The sequence below is a fragment of the Aedes albopictus genome, chromosome 2, assembly GCF_035046485.1.
Source record: "Aedes albopictus strain Foshan chromosome 2, AalbF5, whole genome shotgun sequence".
Taxonomy (NCBI): domain Eukaryota; kingdom Metazoa; phylum Arthropoda; class Insecta; order Diptera; family Culicidae; genus Aedes; species Aedes albopictus.
In genome coordinates, this window is record NC_085137.1 from 221,294,113 (window position 1) to 221,315,212 (window position 21,100).

The following is a 21,100-nucleotide window of genomic DNA, read 5'->3' on the forward strand; positions in this document are numbered from 1 at the left end:
TTATGTAATAGTAAGTGGCCCACTCAAAAATTCTATAATGAAAATCACCATATTTCAAAACCTTCATGAGAATGAATACTAACTACTGATTAACTTTGCCAATATCCTGGAAGAGATTTTCAAAAGATGTAAGATTTTTGAAAGTTTAACAAACTTTAAAAGACTACTTTTCGAATTTTGTTCCAAAAATATTCGAAACTGTTGGTAAGAACGGTGTGTTTCGCTTAAATATTGAGTTTAGGCTAAATTTACACATTCTCTGCCATGGATTTTGGACTTGTGGCAGAACTCGTCATTAGTAATTTGTTTAATTTCACGAAAATAAAAGTTTTTTTTAAAGGAAGTGTTGCCCAAACTTTTATTATTTCGCTGAAAACTTCACGGATTTGGCAAGATACTCTTCATTCCCCTTGCAATATTTTTAGGAATTCCTCTAAAAAAATATCTAGAACATCTTTTCTAAATCGGCTACAAATACTTGCAGACATTGCTCAGGAAATTATGTCTGCAGGTTTATCTTCATTGGTATCGTAAGAAATTACTCAAGAAAAACTTTAAAAAGTCATCATACTAGAAATTTATCCGTGTTCGGGTCTAGGAGTTATGCACTGTAAGTTCATCCACAACATTCTTAAAGAGGTCCATATTGCTCTCGCCAACATCGCTATTGCTTATTTTTCGTAAAACTTTCAAGTACCTAGTCTGAAATAATTTGGACAACAAGAACTACTAAGAACTACTAAACCTAAATGTTACTGTCATTGCATCCTGTTTTTAATTTCCTACGATTTTCAGTGTTTTTTTCTAGTGATTGATTGATTGATTTGTCTTTATTAGAGAGACTTTCAGCCCTTGGCTGGTTCGTCTCTTTTTTCTAGTGAAATAAAATCTGCTGATAACTACAGGTTGTTTAGTTCCTTGCTATGGTTCAATAGCTTAAACAAATCAAACAAACGATTTTGTATTAAATCTTGATTTTTTTTTAAATAAACTCCTAAATGACTCCTAAAAATAGCAACTAAATGACTTGCGGCCCGCAGTCGCTTTTCAAAATTCAATTTTGGCCCGCAAAGACAGTTAGGCTGAGGATCACTGATCTTGAGGAACTTTTGGAGGAAATCTCGTGGCACTCCTACAGCGATTCCCAAGGATCGCTCGGATGAATTTCCGAGAAACTCCCGGTGGTATTTTTAGGGAACATCTGAATTAATTCCTGAGAAAATTCTAGAGGAATTCTCCAGAAGCTTTTGCCGGAACTCCTGAAGATTTACTGAGAATTTCCTGAAGGAGCTCCTGGAGAAGTTCGAGAAGAACTCCTGGAAAAATTCCCGAGGAACATCTGGATGAATCTCTAAAGAACTTCTAGTGGAATTTCCGTGATACTAGAGGAAGCGTACCAGCGCATTTTCTGGAGGAATTCTCAAGGAATTGCTGGAGAAATTGCCGAGAAATTACTGGAGGAAACTCCGAGGAACTCCTAAACTGTCGTTCTACGCCCAATTGTCCCATGTTATATGGGAATCCCCTATAACATGGGACAATTATGCGTAGAACGGCAGTAAAAGGCATTCCCTAAGAACTCTTAAAGGAATTCCCAAGCAACTTCTAGAGGAATTCCTGAAGCACTTTTGAAGGAACTTCCAAGGAACACCTGGAAGAATTTCCAAAAACAAAACTCTTGAAGGAACTCCCAATGAACTCCTGGTGGAATTCTCGAGGTCCTGCTGGAGACATTTCCAAGGATCTCCAAGAGGAATTCATGACCCTAGTAACACACTTGTCACAGAAGAGTCACTGGCGGCGGCGCAGGTATTTGTTGCGCAGAAGTCACTGTGACTTACTTCTAGCAAGTATGTATTTATTTGTTAGAAGTAATTCACTGTAACTTTTGCACAACAAAAACCTGCGCCGCCGTGACTCTGTGTTACTTGGGGAAGACCTTCTGGAAGAGTTTCCGAGGAACCCCAGGAAGAATTCCTCAGATAATTCAAAAGAAATTCTGAAGGGACTTCTGGCTTGTGATTTATAAAGACTCAGGTAGCTACGAATGATCATGTGGCATGTACCATGACTCTTTAATGGAAATCACTTAATCGTCACTCTATTATTTTGCGAAAGCAATCCATGGGTAGCATTTACAGCTTTGTGTTTTGTTTGGATGACGAGATCCATGCTTTTGTTATTTGCAGGACAGTATTTGTGATGGTGAGGGTTGTATGAATGGGGTCTCCAAAAACTTTCTTGTGTCTGAAAGTTCTTTAAGATCTTCTGAAACCCCTGAGAACCCCTAAAATTTCCAAGAACCCTTCTGAAACGTCCTGAAACCCCCTGAAAAGTCTTGAACGCCTTGAAACGCTTCTAAAACCTGAATGAAGCTCACTTGAAAGCCGGTAAAGCCTGCTATAGCCCTCGGGGACATTACAAACCCCCAAAACGCCTTGAAACACCTCAAAACATTTTGAAATACCTCTGAAACCCCAATCAAATACTTTTGAACTCTCATGAAAACCAGTTAAGCTCCCTAACATTTACGAGAACCGTTCTGAAACCTTCTTAAACGCTTTAAGATGTATTTAAAACGCCTTGAAACTTTCAGGGGAATCACTGGTAGCACTCTAGAGTACACCCAAAAGGCCCTGGATTCCCCGGCACCCTCTCAAATCCTCTAAATATCCAGAAACGCTTTCAAACCCCTCTGAAACCTCCTGAAATTGCCGTGAAACTTTTTTTTTTCATGTGAAAACACGTAAATTCCCTCCGAAGCCCCTTCAAACGCCGAAAACGTCCTGAAACGCGTTGGAATGCCTCTGAAACCCTTTAAAAAGTACCCTAAAGCTAACCTGAAAGTCTTTGAAGTCCCCGAAAAACCTTCAAACACTCTCTGAAACGGCCTGAGCTGGCATGAAACGCTTTGAAACGCCTCTGAAACTCCCTGAATCCTACCAGGAACCCTATCAAGGCCTCAAAAACACCCCGGAACGCTTGTAAGGGAACCGTACGATGAGAAGTTGGCAGTTTTCGATAGACTATAGAGCCTTTAGTTAATCAAACTGTTTTCTACGACAAAGCTTCCGTCTCCGAAGACTGGGTTGAATTGGCCTAAAGCCAATGAGCTAAAGTGTGTGGGAAATGGGCTATTCGTAGTATCTGAATAATATAATTTCCGAGCATACCTTGAGATGTTTTTGTCGTAATAGTAGTCGGTCTCATATGACCGCTTAAAAACCTGCAAAAAGTTCACAAAAATCCCTAGAAGTAAAATCCTCCTGTGACCTATGCCAAAATTGCTTGATAAAATTTGTAATTAATGTCTTTTGGAATTTTGAAATAAGCTCGCCTAAATAGCTGTCTTTAAATAGTTGCAATTATTTCCTCTTTTCTAGCAGGTTTCATCAGGGCCTCCGTTATAACTATTTATAAGAAGCCCTTTATACATATATGCTTTAAAAAATACATTGAAATATATTTGTGAGCTTTGATAAAAGTCTGCCTTAGTATTTGAATAGAATTTCATTCAGATATTTAAAAACATTCCGACGGAATTTTGTGAAATCAAATTTCTATTTCAAATTTTAATTGGGTATGCACCATATTCCATCGATCACTCTTCCGCTACATCTCCCCTTCTTAGGGTACGGCCAGAGTGGACGCGTCACGCGACGCGACGTGGTTTTCCCATACGATTTGACAGCTCCTTTTTATTGATTGTTATTCCTTTGCGTACAAATTTCCGCGTCGCGTCGCGTGACGCGTCCACTCTGGCCGGCACCTTAGAATATGTTGAAGGACTACAGCCATCTTGGAATTTTTGATTCTCGTACAGAACGTCGCAGATATCCTTCAACTGATTCTGATGGTACCGGGCGGCGGTGGTACGGTCAGAGCTTCATCATCTTCCATCGGTGGAATGCCAGACGTAGCTTGTACCGGATCAGCAGCTTCTTCGAAGACCAGTGACGGAGTGACAACCGAAACGGGAGCTTCGACAATATCAGGCTGTTCTTCGGGATCAGCCAGTACTGCACACTTAGTTGAGCTCGGCTAATTTTCATTCTTTTGCCGAGATCCGCACAGCCGAGTGCTCGGCAACCTAAATTTAACTGAAATATCGGCAAAAACTCAATTTTATTCATAGCAGCACCTATGGGTGCCGTGCCGCTGGCATCCAACTTCAAACGTTAAGTTTTTAGCCGAGATTCAGCAAATGAACTTTAACCGAGATTTGCACAGCCGATCTCGGCATTCTGTTTTAAGTGTGTGCTATAGCTTGTAGATGTACATCATCGAGCAATATTTCCCATGGTAGTTGCGGTGTTGGCACTGGAACAGTGATATGGTAGCGAGAGCACGTTTGATTCACATGCGATCTAATCAGCTTCGGTCTTCCGTTGTTTTCCAGCGACACAATGTAATGAACGAAACCTTTCCGTTCGATGACTCGACCTGGTATCCATGACTTAGTATTCCAGGAAATGCTGTTCAACGTACACCAGGTCATCTTCGAAGTCGCGCATGATTGCTCCATGCCGACTCTTGAACTGCTCATTCTGCTTGAGGTTCTTGGCACCTGGGGCTACAGGAGCAGGCTTCTTCAAAAGGTCCAAAGAGGTGCGTACTGGACGAAATAGTAATAACCGTCGATTGGGCCAGCGAAATCAATGTGAACGCGTTGCCACGGCTTGACTGCAAGAGGCCACGACTCCAGGCTTGATTTTGTCGGAGACTTCGCTGCTTCTCGACATCTGGATCTGTGATTTGTGATTTTTCGGTTGGGCCGGACAACCCTCCTTGAGGAAGTTCACCACTTGCTGGAGAATTGGTCCTTTCGTATTTCAGCCGCAATCATTTGGTGGGTGACTGAAAGGTTGCTGATGGTCTCTTCGAGAATCGCTTTTGCTTCAGATTCGACGCATACGGCAGCTATCACATACATAATCTTCATCCGGCCTTCGTTTCGATGACACCAGCCGCGAAAGAATAACTGCATAGCCGAAGTTTGCCATTTAAACGTGCTTAATGTCGAAATCATACAGCAGGAGTGTCAAGGCCCAACGCTGTAATCGGTTCGCGGTGTAAACAGGAATACCCTTTTTGGAACTGAAAACCTTGATGAGCGGTTGGTAATCGGTCTGCGGGAGAAAGTGGCGTCCATGGTGGCGTCCGTACAGCATCTTGTGAAAGCGAGTGACAGCGAAAATCAGGGCCAATGCTTCCTTTTCCACTTGTCCGTAGTTCATCTCTGCAGGGATCAGTGAACGAGGGGCATGAGCGATTGCCTTCACTGCTTCGGTCGGGAACTGATGCATGATGACTGATGCACGATGATCTCCTTGGATGGGACATAGCAGCATATCGGAGAGTTCAACTGCTCGAAGTATTGCTGGCCTTCGTCGGTCCAATTCCATCGAACATCTTTCTTGAGCAGGTTGTCCAGGGGGGCCAGAGCTTCTTCCTCTGCTTAACGAATCGACCGTAGTAGTTCACAGCTCCGAGGTAGCAACGGAGCTGCTGAACATTTTTAGGAGGTTCAAATGGCATCCATTTTATAAGGGTCCGAGCGGATGCCATCTTTGTCACCGATATGCCCGAGGAACTCGATCTGGGAGAGAGCGAAACGACACTTTTTGAGACGTAAGTGGAATCCATACTCACGTACACGCTTAAGAACGGCGTAGAGATTGCGGTCGTATTCCTCTTTGGTCCAAGCAGCGATAAGGATGTCTTCCAGATACGGCTTGAATCCAGGGATGCCGGCCACCATGCTGACGATGATGCGCTGGAAAGCGCCGGGTGCCGACTTGACCCCAGGGGGCAATCGATTGTACTGGAATAGGCCATGGTGGGTAACCGTCAGAAAAGTCGAGGTGTGTGATAGAGATGGGCAATCAGATCCGGACCCGTTCAAAAGATTCGTATCAGTAAAGTGAGTGAGTGAACCGTGGATCTTTTACAGAGAGAGCCGGGTCACTAGTATACATGCTTCCGTGAGAAAGTGCCTAAAAGAACCGATAGGTTCTCTTTGTTTTGCTCTGGTTCATTTCCAAAACACAGCTCTACGAAACGCGCCAAGCACACACAACCAACAGCGGTGGTCCACTTCCCTCCCCCTGGCCGAGCAGCCGCAAACAACGCACACGATCTCTCGCTTTCAGCTCAAGCGGACAGATCTGATCCGAACGTTCGAACACGAACTCACACATTATCACTTCTTCCGTTCGGTTCTTCAGCAGTATCCAGTATGTTGTGTGGTGCTGGCGCTGGGAGAGAGATAATGCGGGTATGTTAAAACAAATCAAGAGAATGAGTGTCGATTGCTGTGTGTGAAGCGGGCCCCACACGAGCATCAATACTTCATCAATATCGATACCTTTTTTTTGGAATTTTCGTCAAACTCGTGGTTTCCCAATGTATTTTTGAAAAATCTTGATTAAGCTCAAGGTTTGATGGAAATTTCGTCAAAAAGTAGCGATATTGATGCTCGCGTGGGGTCCCCTTGAGAGAATAAACTGGAAGTAAACAATCCCATTTGGTTCGGTGGAGCTTGGTCATTCATTCCATAACTGAGCCGCTGATCTGCTCAAAAGATCCGGTTCACTAATGTGATGGATCCGGTTCGGATCGGATCACTGAAGTGAGCCGTTTTACCCACCTCTAGTGTGTGAAGTAACGTGCTTCGGCCAGTTCCACAAAGAGGTCGTCAGGATGAGGCAGTGGGTGGCGGTCACATCCCAGCGCGTCGTTCAATCCACACACGCGGACCGAAATGTTGTCCGCTTTGCGCACGACGACTGTTGGAGCTGGCCAGTCCGAGAATTGTACCGGAGAAATGATACCATTGTCCTGGCCTCGAGTTCTTCATCTACCTTGGGAAGCGCAGCACACGCTACGGGTCGCTTCGGGCAATAGGAAGGACGTGCATCAGGCTTCAGGTACAGCTTCACTTGAGCTTTAGTGCACCTACCCAGCGTGCTTCGGAAAACCTCCGGGAAGTGTTGCTTGAGTTGATTGATACTCACGTATCCATCGGGTTGTCGTATATGATGTAGAATAGGATGCTAAAGCGGAGGCCATATGCGCACATGCTTCCATTTAACCACATGTAAAGTGTACGCATATAGCCTCCACTTCAACATCCTATTCAACAACATATGCGATCGTGTGTTGGCTGGGTGGTGTCGATTCTGAGAACGTTGAGTTCAGTGCTGTCCGAGATGAAAATGCGTCCGGTTTTGGTCACATTCCTGATGGTGATCTCGGATTGGAGAAGATTGAGGTTGCCACCAGAAGCTGTTACTGCAGCCTCCTTCGTCGGTTGAGTGGGTGGCTGTCCAGTGATGTCGGACGCCATGTCGTGCTGAAGCTCGACCGGGATTAACTTCCGCTTGCTTCCGGCGTTCCGAATGGTATGGCTGCTCCTCGTCTTCACGTTCTCTCTGGATTTCGTCTGCTTGAATGGCTTAGAGGGTGCTGGCTTGTTGCTTAAACAGTACCCCTCCTTGTATCCTTGCTGCTTGCATCTGGAACAGGTGTGCGAAGCGAATGGACAATCGCGTACGTAGTGCTGGTCACTACACTTCCAGCAGGGTGTTTTGGGTACTTTTCGATTTTTTCACAGGATTCTTCGGTTTGCGGGAGACAATGTTGACGTTGCGTGCTTCTTTGTTCTCCACCATCAGTGTGTCCTGCCAACCTCAAGGCCACGCAATGGAATTCTCCCACGAGGTACTCCAGGGTCACCTTGCTGGCCGCTTCTCCTTGACTGCGGTTTCGTTGGCTTTAAGCTGCGAGATCAATCTTGTTCGGATGTCCACATTCACATTGTTTGTTCACCATGGCAGTTTATTCAGCTTCGTGACGGTCTAGTCCAGGGTGAAGTACCGGTGGTGGTTGGGAAGAATGGTATTCACGTACTTTTCGTGCAAAGGTGTGCTTAGCTTGCGTAGAAGCAACCACACACGGGTGGCGTCGTCCAGGGCTTGGCCGTCCTTCGTGATGACGTCCTCGTACCTCGCATACCAGCCAACGAAGAAAACTCCACCGTCCAAATCGTACTGGAAATCGAATGGCGGTTGCCAAAGACTCGATGATTTTCTCGCTACCGGAGCTGGGGTGGTCACGGATTCCCTGATTTTCGATTTACTGCTGCTGCGCTTTAATCTGGTGCTTCTGCCCCTCAATGGGATTGGTGAGCTGCAGGATGGTGTTCTTCAGATTCGCGCCGAGCATTTTCTTGATGTTTTCGGGGTTCTTTCTTGAGGGTCTTCGAGTGGCTTCAAACTTTTTGTTTTCGTCGCCAGCTGTTATAACCGTAACCAAAACCTAGGGGATAAAACTGGGAGCTAGAGTTTATTGCATCTGGCTTGGTTGTTTTCAGCGTAAGTGCATTATAAGTGTTTGTTTATAATATAACACTATTGCTCTGCGCTATTGCCAAAGGTATTAATCATGAGCTAATGAATAAGTGCGGTGAAGACATCGAAACGATCTGACACCAAATCGCACTTTTATTTGAGATTCCGCACTTCCTCGTCGCACTTTTAACTTCGCAATGCGCAATAGAAAGCTTCGCAAACCTTCAGATCTACTCGACAAGGAACTTTGTGGGAATTATGCGATGAATATGTGCATAGGTTCATCAAGATCTGGGACACGCCTCTGTTTTTTTAGTCTGTTACCGTTTAAGTTTATTGTTGGTGAGATGTTTATACAATTATAGATACATATGTACGAAAAAAATAAAAGAAAAATGGGTGCTCATATCAAGCGGCCAAAGCAGTGCCACCAATCAAGGTTGCAACCATTCATTTGCAAAAATTTACATTCATTTGCTATTATCTCAGTTAAGAAGCATGCTATCGAAAAACAATGTATGGATGAATTGGACCTTGTAGTTTTATCTGAAAGTTTGCCGAATAACATTGGGGTCGCACACGCATTCCAAAGTCGTGAGCGAGCTGTGAAGGCAACTTTCCACAGCGTGAATGAAATTTACATTCACCGCGTGGAGAGTTGCCTTCACAGCTCGCTCACGACTTTGGTATACGTTTGCGATTCCAATGTTATTCGGCAAACTTTCAGATAAAACTACAAGGTTAAATTCATCCATACATTGTTTTTCGATAGCATGCTTCTGAACTGAGATAATAGCAAATGAATGTAAATCTTTGCAAATGAATGGTCGCAACCTTGCCACCAATCACGCAGTAATATCTTATGTTTCATTCTTTACCTAACTTACCTGCCCCGCCATGCACCTCCTGCGGTTCAATGTCCAACTGCTTGGAACCACACGGACACAGAACGTCCACTACGAGCAGAATCAGATTACTATGGGGAATTTTCTGCACACTGAAGGGTCGCTCACAACCCGACGAGTGACAGTTTGTAAGTTTACCCTAAAATTGATGGTTTTTGTTAGTATTGTGATATGAGGTTTCACGCGAAGTGTCGCACCTTGAGCGGGTTATTCTGCCCGCTGGAATTTAACCGGTCCGGCTGCAGAATATACAAGTCGGTTTTCAGATCGCAAGGCCTGGCGTGGGCCGGATCGGGAACAACCCGCGGTCCGGACGTAGCTTGTGACCGGTGTGGCATGGGTGTGGAGTGCAGTTCATAGTCTGGTGTAGTGAAGTCGTACGGGTTGTGTTCCGCCGGCATTTCGTAGTTGTTCTCGTACTCGTAAACCTCTTCGAAATCATTGTCCGTGTCGTAGTAGCTGTTACTCTGATGCCAGGAAGCAACCGGAGTTGGTAGGATCGATAGCCAATAGGTAGCGAATGAAACGATGTATTTCAACAACCAGGACATGGGTCGAATGGGTTTCAACGGTTCTCCAGCTGCCGTGTATGGATTGTCTCGATCCGAGCAGATGCCTTGATAATCCATGAAGGCTATCCGCCTATAGATGCGATCCTGCACCAAAGAATCCATGATGGTCCCATCGATTTGTCCGAAGAATTTCCCAGTATGCTCGTTTCGTTCGGACAATATGACGAAACCATTGTCGTCCAGCAGGTAGCAATCCAGTTCATCGGATGCGCAATTCTTCTTGCAGGAAGACCCCGTACCAATGCACTGAAATGAATGGTAATAATTTAGTAAAGAATCGTCTTTGGTCACTTTAGAAACTTACACTTGATGTTATCATGTTGAAGTGCTTGGCAAGCGAATCATGATGAAACTGCAATCCTACAACTGCTGCTGGAGCTTTATGACCTCGGTGATCGATAAATAGAGCGTGGGTTGCCGTGACTAGCGTTGAACTGTTCTTCCCGGAATAACTGCAACGAACGGAATATAAAATTCAAAAATCCTACGCATTGCTCCAAATTTGAAACCTACCCAGAATCGAAAGGCACACTAAACACAAACCCATCTGGTTCGATCGAATAGTGGTCAACTGCTCGCTTATACCAACTCATATCCATTGCCCGAGCATTGGTCTCGCTGAAGTGACTGAGAAATAATGAAAAACAATTATAACCTCAAACATTCAGTGCCACGTTTTAAAGTAAATCTTACGGTTCCGAGTTGTCGTTGTGCGGCAAATGGTCAAACCACCTAAGTAATCCGGACCGTGTTGCCACGAACGTTGTCTGCACATCAAACATCGAAATTCCTTGCCTGAAACATTCAACGATACCGAGAGAGAGAAATAAAAGAAGCATTATATTAATAGCCCGCTAATGACAAGTTATAAACCGCTATCATCCGGCGCCGATCTTCCCCGGACCAGTCGCAAGAAAAGTTTAATAGCCCTCCGGTCCCTCCGGAGTTAACAGCTGATCCCGTAATTGGGGCTCATATTTACTAGTCAACCATACTTACTCCTTCACAGTGTGAAAAATTAATGAAAATAACTCAAGTGCCTACTAACACTATCGGGAAGAAACGAAAAAAGTCATTGGAAGTGCATCTCTAGCGATTTTACCTGTGCAATAAGGCCATCAATGTGGCAATTGGGCTAACAAAATTTATAAATTTGTAGAGAAAAAAATACAACGGAAACGCGCGCATACGGAAGAGAGTGCAACGATCGAAAGTGCAAAGGTTAGTTGTGAGTTGATTTTTACGTGCTGTTGAAAAGTTGCAATTGTTTGATTGATATTGTAAGAGAATTAATTAATGAACTAAAGTATACAATTATATCAAGTGAAAAGGTGGAGCTCTTATTTTATTTCAATTTCGTCGATGGGTATGACGATGTGTCTGGAAGGTAAGATTGGGTCAAGACGGAGAACATGAAATATCTCATCGATTATCGTTAATTAATATAGAAAATTATATATTATTTCAAAGAAGAGATATATCTGTAGTCTAACAATTTGCGTTGATCAATTACTTATCATCGCCGACGTTTCGGTCTGGCTATTGGACCATCTTCAGGGCTCGAAAGGGACTGTTCATAAACCACGTAGCCCAAAATTTGGCCATCTCAGACCCCCCCCCCCCTCCCCCCTCGAAGACTTTTGTCCTACAAAAAATTTTAAATTTGGAGAAACCGTGGAATCCACAGCATCCCCACAGTTGTCTCGGGAAGGAGTATTTGTTAGTAGGGTAGGGTAACGTGTGGATCTTGGTAGGTGATATGATCCACTAGTTATATGAAAATACACGACACGGTTCCCACAGAACTTAGAGTATACGGAGAATAAACTGTCAAGCTTGGATAGCTATTTTCGAATTATGTATTTTACTAAGAGTAGTCCCATGTGTTACCTGTGATCGACAGCTGTTGAGGTAATTAAGCCAGTTATTTTATATTTGCTCAATGATTGTTGTGAACTGCAATTACTTTCTTCTAACATTTACATTGCTTCAATATTGGGCCTGCGCCAGAGTGGATCACTTTGTAGAGGACTTTGAGAACGATGCACAGCAACGTGATACCCCGCCAATTACACTAGTTTACAAAATAAAACGAAAGTCGTGAACTTCTGTCAACGACCAAATTTTTTGAAGCACAATTTAGTACTGATTTCGAAACCGTGCTTCAAAAATTTTTAAGTAGAGCACTTTTTGAGTTTTAGCTCACAACTTTTAAAAATATGGAATTTACAAAAATTCAAATATCTTGCGTTTTGTTCAACCAATGTCAAATCTTTTTCCATAAATTAAAAGCCGAATACAATACCATTCGATCATCTGAATGCAGGTTTTGCGTCAGATTGATGAAATTCAAGATATTGGCGAGTGTTAGGGATGATCTCTTTAAATTTTAGCCAAATTTCCAAAAATATATGAAGAAATGTATTTTTTTCAATAAGAAAAAAAACAATCTAAAAATTCTTTCTCAACGTTTATTTGACATATCATATGTAGGCGAGTTACAGTAAAAAATTCAGCTCAATCGTAGCATTGATTACGGTGAATGAGATGTGTGAAGTGAGCGACGTTGCTTAAAAATAGAACAAAAATCGATTTCAAATCATCAACCTTGTATGGAAAGTCGAAAAAATTTCTGCTCTACTGTAATTTTTTTCCTTCGCGTTTTCGAACTCAGGGCATGATTCTACACCAAAAATGATCATCAGCTTACCGAGTTCAAAAATGCTGTAAATTAGTCTTATCGCATACAGTCAGATCACCCTTTTTGGGCTTTACTAAGACGCCTTGCATCCAGTCGACCGGAAATGTCGCGGTTTCCCATATGTCGCAGAATATTAGATACAGCAGTTGGAGCTTCGGTGTTGACACGGGTAATGCGTCCAACCCTTGGCGGATCATGCTGAGGTGTTGGTGGCGTGGCCGATACTTCAAAAAGGTTTCCAAAGTGCTCGAACCAACGTTTCAGCTGGTCAGGCTCAAAAGATGTCCAGATGTATCTTTCACGGGCATCATAGCATTCATCTTAGTCCCTAAGGTGACGTGAGACATCGTAAAGGAGACGAATGTCGCCGGTGATTGCGACTTTCTCGCCTTCGTCGGCAGGGAGTCCACCCACGCTCTTTTGTTCTGCCTACATGAGTGCTTCACTTACTTTTCGAGAGCCGAATAGCACTAACGGGCTACGGCTCTGACTCCTCGTGTTTTCGCTCGCTCTATCGTGGCTTTGGCGTTTCTTCGCTCCTCTATCTTTCTCTAGGTATCATGTGTGATTCACTACTTTCTCTGGGAGCGCAACTCACCCAAATTACACTCGCCGGTGGCGATGAAGGCGTTGTTGATGGCGCTCCATTGATCTTCTACGCTTCCATAATTCGGAATATCCTTAGCATGGTTCTGAAGCCCCTCGACGAAGGAACTTTTTAGCATCTTCCAGGCAGCGTGTGTTGAATCGGCGCCTGATGCGGATCCTCGCAATGTGCAACCGGATCTCACCGATTAGGAGATGATGGTCAGACGCAATGTCGGCGCTATTTTTGTTCCTCACATCAAGAAGGCTCCGTCTCCATTTCCGGCTGATGCAGGTGTGGTCGATTTGATTTTCTGTGAGGCCATCACGGGAAACCGATGTCACTTTGTTCACTCCCCCAATCACCATGTCATCTTTGCCACAAAACTCATCAAATAACTGACCGTAATAGCTCATTTCTCCAAGACCATGGCGTCCCATGACGTGCTCATAGTCCGAGTTGTCGGAACCAATCTTCGCATTAAAGTCACCTGTTACGCATAGTCGCGTATCTTAAATTTTAAGACTAACGTAATTACCCTTGAGAACCCCTGGGGTGGAATGCTATACAGCTAGACGAGAAAGAATACTTATTGAATAGGGATTATCAGTATAGCGAGGAGATGTTCTCATGGCAGGTCACCGAAATTTAAAGCTAATTATAAGGTAAATGTATTTAATAAGTGTAATAAACTATATTTTTAGCATTTTAGCTAGCTGAGACATTAATTGTCGTGTTTTGCTGTGAGTGAACCGACCCACTGTTTGCCTCAAATAGCACCTCCCGCATCATCACCCATGTCACGTTTTATTACCGACAGGATAGCGTCTACGGTCAACTTTCCTTTCCGGAAGCCGAACTGGTTGCTCGAAAGCTTATTTTTACCCTCGGTGTGCCACAACATTCTGTTGAGGATGATCTTTTCGAACAGCTTCCCCGCCGGTCTATGTGCCGAAGAGTCTCTAGGTGGTTTCCCCGCCTTTGGCGATAGAACCAGGTCTGCCGTTTCCAAACTTTTAAAAGACCCCCTCGTTCAGGCATTTCTGTATAGCAGATAAGCTTCTTTTAAGGTCAGGTTCGAAACTACGCTCATTGATGACCCTTCCCTCATAGCCAGAATTTGTTCCCAGCGGTCTTTCGAAAGGAGGCCAATAGTCCCAAGACGCAAAAAGAGTTCCTCGAAGATCCCCTCCCATATCTCTGAAGACTGCACTTACACCTCTTGTCTTGATCAACACGAACCTGTAGGCATCACCTCACGGATCCGCATGGGCACTCTGAAAAAGACCCTCAAAGCGGGCCTTTTTGCTTGTTCCTACCTGGGTATTTTTTTTTTCTTTTTCTAAACCATTGGAGGAAAATCTGCTCAACAAACACCCTAACAAGAAGGTTGGGGTAGTGTGGGGTTTAGGCCGCCTTCTAAAACAAAAGTAAAAGTCAGGACCAGTGAATCAAAATTCAACCATCGCGCAACAATAACGACAATGTCGCAACCTGAATTTGTTGCGACATTCTACCCAATGCGACATAGGTTTGTCCCAACTTGAACAGAATAGGACAAAGATCGTGCACCACCAGTTTAGAGATTTTTGAGCCTTGCATTGTGATTTTCGAGCGGTAACTTCGAGTCGGTAAACACTGCAACGCTGCTGAATATGGATCAACAAAAAATTACGATTTTGAGTCAGTAATAATTGATTATTCACGAGTTGAAAAGTACGCAACAAATTCAGCTTCCGTTTTGTCTGCAACAAAAATTTTCGAGATCATGTCATTATCTGTTACCAGTTGAGATAAAGACTAATCACCGCTTGTTGCTTGTTTTGTGCCTATTTTGTCTGACAATTCTCTTCACTGGTCAGGACTACTCTATCCTCGACCCACTAAAACACATTCCTATGGTCGCCAAACCCTTCGTCTCTCCGGAACCACCAAGAACACATTGCTGCAGAGAGTGCACATCGCACCCTCAAGGTTAGCTGCGTAGCCTGCAGCAACGAACATCGATGACTCGCTTTGGAGAGTCCATCACGGTAGCATGCTGGCGCTTAGCCAGTTTCCCGAGTGGTCCTCGCCACTCCCTTTGTCCTCGGAAGGCGGGCAGGGTCAACCCCGCCCGCGCCCAACTGCTTTGCAGACATCAAGAACTGATGCCCACGTGCCACCCGATCTGACCTGCTGAAGGCAAGGGTATCACTACCCTTCAGGCCCTATCAGCTGCACCAGAAGGTTGCTGCCTGGGTATCATTCCACAGAAGTGCGGTTCCGTACGTGGTGCGTAATAGTGCGTCCCCATTTGAAGACGTAATGTAGCAAAGACTTCAACGCATAAGTGACGAACCCTACAGTTCGACGAGAAGCAATGATCAGTTCAGTGGTGAAGTAAAAAAAAACCTTGCAGTCTCCGGTGCAATCAAAACGATGTATATTTTCGATGCCCGACGTTTCGATGGACTATGCCATCTTTCTCAAGGGTTCTATTTAAGCAAATTGGACGTAGTACGTACATATTAAAGACAAATAGAAAAGCTACAAAGGTGAACACAACTTACAGAAATATCGTTCTTCGTCTGGTGGTATGAATTGCACATGAATTTTAGTCAAATTTTGGACGGACTTCATCAATTTCCTACAATTTTACAAACAATGATAGAAATAAACAATTTTACATAACATTTAAGACATTACTAACTATTTTTGTCAGGAAAAACTGGGAAGTTTTGTATGGCGGGTCACTACTCTGATCGTCACTATGTTATTCTAATTTTAAACCGTCAATTTGATTCTAGTCAGAAATTTGTTTGAATGTTGCGTACAAGTTCTGTGGGTTTTAGTTTCCTATTGGGTGTCATTGTCGTTAGTGTTAGTGATGTCAGTTATTTGCCTATCTACGTGGTTTGTTTTGGTTCTTGTCTTTAGTGTGTGTAATATTCCTGCATATATCATACTTAAGCTGTCGCAGTCGCTTCGTTTGTTTACCGTCCTGTCTGTGTTAATAATGTGGCACACTTCTAGAACGGGGAGAGCAGAGAAACGTCGATGGCAGTCGAGTATCTCCGTTCTGTCCAAATCGAAACGATGTTTGTTATCGATTTGGACAGAACGGAGATACTCGACTGCCATCGACGTTTCTCTGCTCTCCCCGTTCTAGAAGTGTGCCACATTATTAACACAGACAGGACGGTAAACAAACGAAGCGACTGCGACAGCTTAAGTATGATATATGCAGGAATATTACACACACTAAAGACAAGAACCAAAACAAACCACGTAGATAGGCAAATAACTGACATCACTAACACTAACGACAATGACACCCAATAGGAAACTAAAACCCACAGAACTTGTACGCAACATTCAAACAAATTTCTGACTAGAATCAAATTGACGGTTTAAAATTAGAATAACATAGTGACGATCAGAGTAGTGACCCGCCATACAAAACTTCCCAGTTTTTCCTGACAAAAATAGTTAGTAATGTCTTAAATGTTATGTAAAATTGTTTATTTCTATCATTGTTTGTAAAATTGTAGGAAATTGATGAAGTCCGTCCAAAATTTGACTAAAATTCATGTGCAATTCATACCACCAGACGAAGAACGATATTTCTGTAAGTTGTGTTCACCTTTGTAGCTTTTCTATTTGTCTTTAATATGTACGTACTACGTCCAATTTGCTTAAATAGAACCCTTGAGAAAGATGGCATAGTCCATCGAAACGTCGGGCATCGAAAATATACATCGTTTTGATTGCACCGGAGACTGCGAGGCCGAAAACCCCCCAAGTACAAAATTACCAGTCGATAGCATCCACAAGTAAAAAAAAACCGTGCGTCTCCATTGATTCAATGAAAAACCCCAACTATTGAACTAAAAGGCTAGTTTTTAGATACATATTCCTAATTCCTTCTCCCACCACACCCGGGGTAGGCAGTAGATGACTGCTGCCACTACACGTCGTTAACGTTTCAGGACGCGAGCCTTTTTAATGGTAAAATAGCACGCTGTATTACGTCGGGTGAGGTTTTTTTTGGCAGTGGTGTACTTTTTACAACGGCGCGCGTCCTGGAGGGCTAATATTACCGTTTGGGTAACCAACCAAATGATCAGCGTCAACTAAGATAGCACAGCTTCATTTGACCTCTGTGAGTGGGCGACACCCAGGTGGGTCAAACGATAGAACGTTTCCCCCATCTTGTAATAGAAATTACCAAAGAAAATTACTTATAAAATAAGAGCTCCACATACACAATAAAACTTCAACATAGAAAACAAACTCATACTTTCTATCCTCGATCCGGCCGGCACGGGTTGACGCCCGATCCAACCCATCCGTCACGATCGCGTCCCGCACCAAACTTTGCACGAGAGTACGATCGCAATAGTACGGTTCAGCTTTGCGAGAACCTTGCGAATTGAAGTGATGCTGGGCAAAGTGCCCAACCGGAATCCCACCATGGCCATGGTGTGGCTGTGGCGACCGGGGACGTACCTGCGAATGGAGAAATAGTTCGATGTAGGATCGTCCCGTTGTCATCCAAAACAAACTAGCGAAATGTTTGAAAAATGGCATGGATAAAAATTGTAAGCAGCTTACCGACATCCATTTCCAGCCGGGCCTACCGACGCGGGCCAGAAAATGAAGCACCTGCTCTTCAGGTGTGTCGAAACTTTCGTCCTTGTCCCGATAGGTGGATTCCGTCGTACTCTCACCATTGTTTTCCACGTCTTTAAGACTGTTGTACTCACAGTACACCCAATCCGGGTGAACCTTCCAGTTGGAGCCTTGGAAGTGTTCGGTAACTGTGGGGATGAAATTTATGTGTTAGAATATCAGCGATTGGAAAAAGGTCGTGACGTGTTACCATTGTTGTGTGAATGCCTTATCTCAATTTGGGCATTCAACTCATGGATACCGTAGTTATCGGGAAGAGCAATTCCCAATGAAAATGGAGTACCATCTATTGGGCCATAGAAGTACCTGTAAACGAAATAAATGTTTTACAGTTGCAATAGAAAACACATTAACAAATCGTCTTACTTTTGAGGCCTCAAGGTAACGCGCTTCATTCCGTCCATATGAGTTAGAACGGTCAGTTCATTTTCACCTTCTTTCTGAAGGACCATTTCGTTTCGTAACTGTCAAAAACAGAATATTAATATTTACACCATATTCCAAGGTGAAGTCATCTTACCTCTTGAAGAACATTGGTAAACCTATGCTCGTGTCGTTCACTGATTCCATTGCTAGGGTTTTCCGCCTCCGGCAGTTCCACTTCGGTCAAATCAACCGAATTATACTTATGCTTCAGAGATGCACTGTACTGTCCGTTATCGCTCATTGGTCGTAAATCTGGATGATACAGAACTCGTCCATTATTATCGACGATAAAGGAATACCCATTTACACCCAGCTTATGCTGTGGAATCATTTTCTGAATCTCCTCTATAGGAACATCGGTACCCACAACCCCCAACAAATTAGCAGCCCTAGATGAGTGATTCCTTCGGTCAAAGACAGGAGTCGACACGGTCGTCACCAGTTTTCGTTTGTTCTCGTTCTCGCGTCCCAGAATACCACTTCGACCTCCGGTAAACACCGGACTCCAGTGAACGGGATGGTCCGCTTGGTATAGAACCATCGGCCGAGCCATTACCAGTGCATATTCCACCACTTTCCGCTTGGCTTCTTCAACGCTGTTGATCTGAACATAGAACCCTAAAACCAAGAATTCCTATAGAATCATTGACAAGTGCGTTTTAGAATACCGACCTTTATTATCGCAAGCCATTTGGTACAAATTCTTCCCGCTGCTTTTGTCCGTTCCGATCAAATAGGTGAAGATCCTCACCGGCATATGTGGATGGTTGTAATGTTTGATCACGTCGGCAAAGGTGTCACTTGGTCCATCGGTAATCAACATGATGGCTTGGTTGCACTGGCTACCCTGGGAGCTTTGATTGTACTGGAAAAACAGTTAAAACAGCAATTATTATCATAAAAGATTTCCTTTCAATTTATGTAACTCACCCTTCGAAGCAACTCAAAGGCCGACTCCAACGCAGCAGAAAAGTTGGCCGTATTTTCACATTCTACCGATTGGATTGCAGTTTTTACCTCTTTGATGTTGTCGGGAGTTGCGCGAACCTATAATAAAAGTTATTTGTATTAAACCTACGAAGCGATGTATAAATTACCTTACAATTATAAGAGCTCAGAAATCCCATAAACAAAATAAAACTTAACGATTAAACTTCTGTAGCAGTTACCCAAATAAAGTCATAAACTTAGACTGTTGAAAATGCTTTGACATCCATGTGCACAACAGAACATGTGCTCGATGAACAAATTGAGATTTGAAATTATGAAAAGAAATCCACGTACTCCGGTGAGACTCGAACTCACGACTCCCAATTCGCTAGACGGGTGCTTCTATTCCTTCAAGCTACGGAGTCACTCGACTATCTCCGTCGCCAGCAGGCCTAGAACTGAACTCGATTCCACAATCGCACATGGTTATCTTCTTTTCACAATCCAAACCCCCTTCGGATGGGATTAGATGAACATCTAACACATTAGTCCTGTTCAACGACGTAGGTTGAACTTGATCGAAGTTGCTGCATCCTGCTCTTACCCGTTTGTTGACAAATAAGTAAGAGCAGGATGCAGCAACTTCGAGCAAGTTCAACCTGCGTCGTTGAACTGGACTATTGTCTGTTGTGCACATGTATGTCAAAGCGGGAGAGGAAGTTATTTTTGACATACATGTGCACAATAGACAATGTGTTAGATGTTCATCTAATCCCATCCGAAGGGGGTTTGGATTGTGAAAAGAAAATAACCATGTGCGATTGTGGAATCGAGTTCAGTTCTAGGCCTGCTGGCGACGGAGATAGTTGAGTGACTCCGTAGCTTGAAGGAATAGAAGCACCCGTCTAGCGTATTGGGAGTCGTGAGTTCGAGTCTCACCGGAGTACGTGGATTTCTTTTCATAATTTCAAATCTCAATTTGTTCATCGAGCACATGTTCTGTTGTGCACATGGATGTCAAAGCATTTTCAACAGTGTAATTTCCCACATGGCTTGGTCAGCCAAAGCAAAATCAAGAAATTGACATTCATAAGCTTAGGTTAATCGAATCATATTGGAATAGAAGTTTTACAATTCTGTATAACAAACGAAGAAGAGATGCACCTCAGCAAGCCTAATATTACTAAATATTACGAAGGACTTATGTTCCATATGTTAGAAACATGTCTTGCCTTTTAAAACCTTCGCATGGCAAATTTGAATGTGGTTGCATTGACTTGGTTGATTCTCGAGTTTTGCTGAAATTTCTGTTTCATTTGCATGGGAGGAGCCCCTCTTTCCAGAAAGGAGGGGATCTCCAGTTAGCCAAGTGGTTAAGGCTATGGATCTCCAATCCGGAGACGGCGGGTTCGATTCCCGTTCCGGTCGGGAAAGTTTTCTCGACTCCCTGGGCATAGTGTATCATTGTGCTTGCCTCACAAGATACAAATTCGTGCAATGGCAGGCAAAGGAAGGTTTTCATTTAATAACTGTGGAAGTGCTCAAAGAACACTAAGTTGAAGCGAGTCAGACCAAGTCCCAGTGGGGACGTAGAGCCACAAAGAAAAAGAAGAAGAAGGGATCTCCAATCATCTTAATCCATACCCACCAAGCGTCCTGTTTATAGGACATTACTATTGAAGTGAATATCTTGAGAATAACACAATATGTTGGCATACATACAGTCTTCGGTGAAGTTTTTCAGTCGATCCATGCTTAATACGTGTTCACCAACTTCAGAATTGGTTCACTAGATCTTGTTCATATGGACGTGGTTCTTTTATTCAAATGATTTCTAATTAGAAATGTTCTCATAAGATGGTGCTATAGTATAATTGATTTGATATAATAATACCTCAGCCCAACTGAAAAATACAATTCTGGTGTTTTCGGAAAATTCCTCCTTGAAGTTTGTA

General features: G+C 43.4%; 1 protein-coding gene across 7 annotated transcripts in view; it reads right to left on the reverse strand.

Moving 5' to 3' along the window:
• Window positions 1-21,100, reverse strand: part of LOC134287926 (voltage-dependent calcium channel subunit alpha-2/delta-4) — a 253,727-nt gene that overhangs the window by 17,014 nt on the left and 215,613 nt on the right. For 4 of the 7 annotated variants that reach the window (XM_062851173.1, XM_062851171.1, XM_062851172.1 and 1 more), the window contains exons 8-20: window positions 19,146-19,262; window positions 18,888-19,080; window positions 18,310-18,833; window positions 18,156-18,253; window positions 17,980-18,095; window positions 17,712-17,917; window positions 17,398-17,606; window positions 10,931-10,963; window positions 10,522-10,623; window positions 10,342-10,455; window positions 10,133-10,280; window positions 9,454-10,074; window positions 9,230-9,395 (exon numbers count right to left, since the gene is read on the reverse strand). In XM_062851173.1, coding sequence (XP_062707157.1) covers window positions 9,230-9,395; window positions 9,454-10,074; window positions 10,133-10,280; window positions 10,342-10,455; window positions 10,522-10,623; window positions 10,931-10,963; window positions 17,398-17,606; window positions 17,712-17,917; window positions 17,980-18,095; window positions 18,156-18,253; window positions 18,310-18,833; window positions 18,888-19,080; window positions 19,146-19,262 — 2,647 coding nt within the window. The remainder of the gene's footprint in view (window positions 1-9,229; window positions 9,396-9,453; window positions 10,075-10,132; window positions 10,281-10,341; window positions 10,456-10,521; window positions 10,624-10,930; window positions 10,964-17,397; window positions 17,607-17,711; window positions 17,918-17,979; window positions 18,096-18,155; window positions 18,254-18,309; window positions 18,834-18,887; window positions 19,081-19,145; window positions 19,263-21,100) is intronic. The other 3 variants (XM_062851174.1, XM_062851175.1, XM_062851176.1) reach the window with 3 other exon arrangements.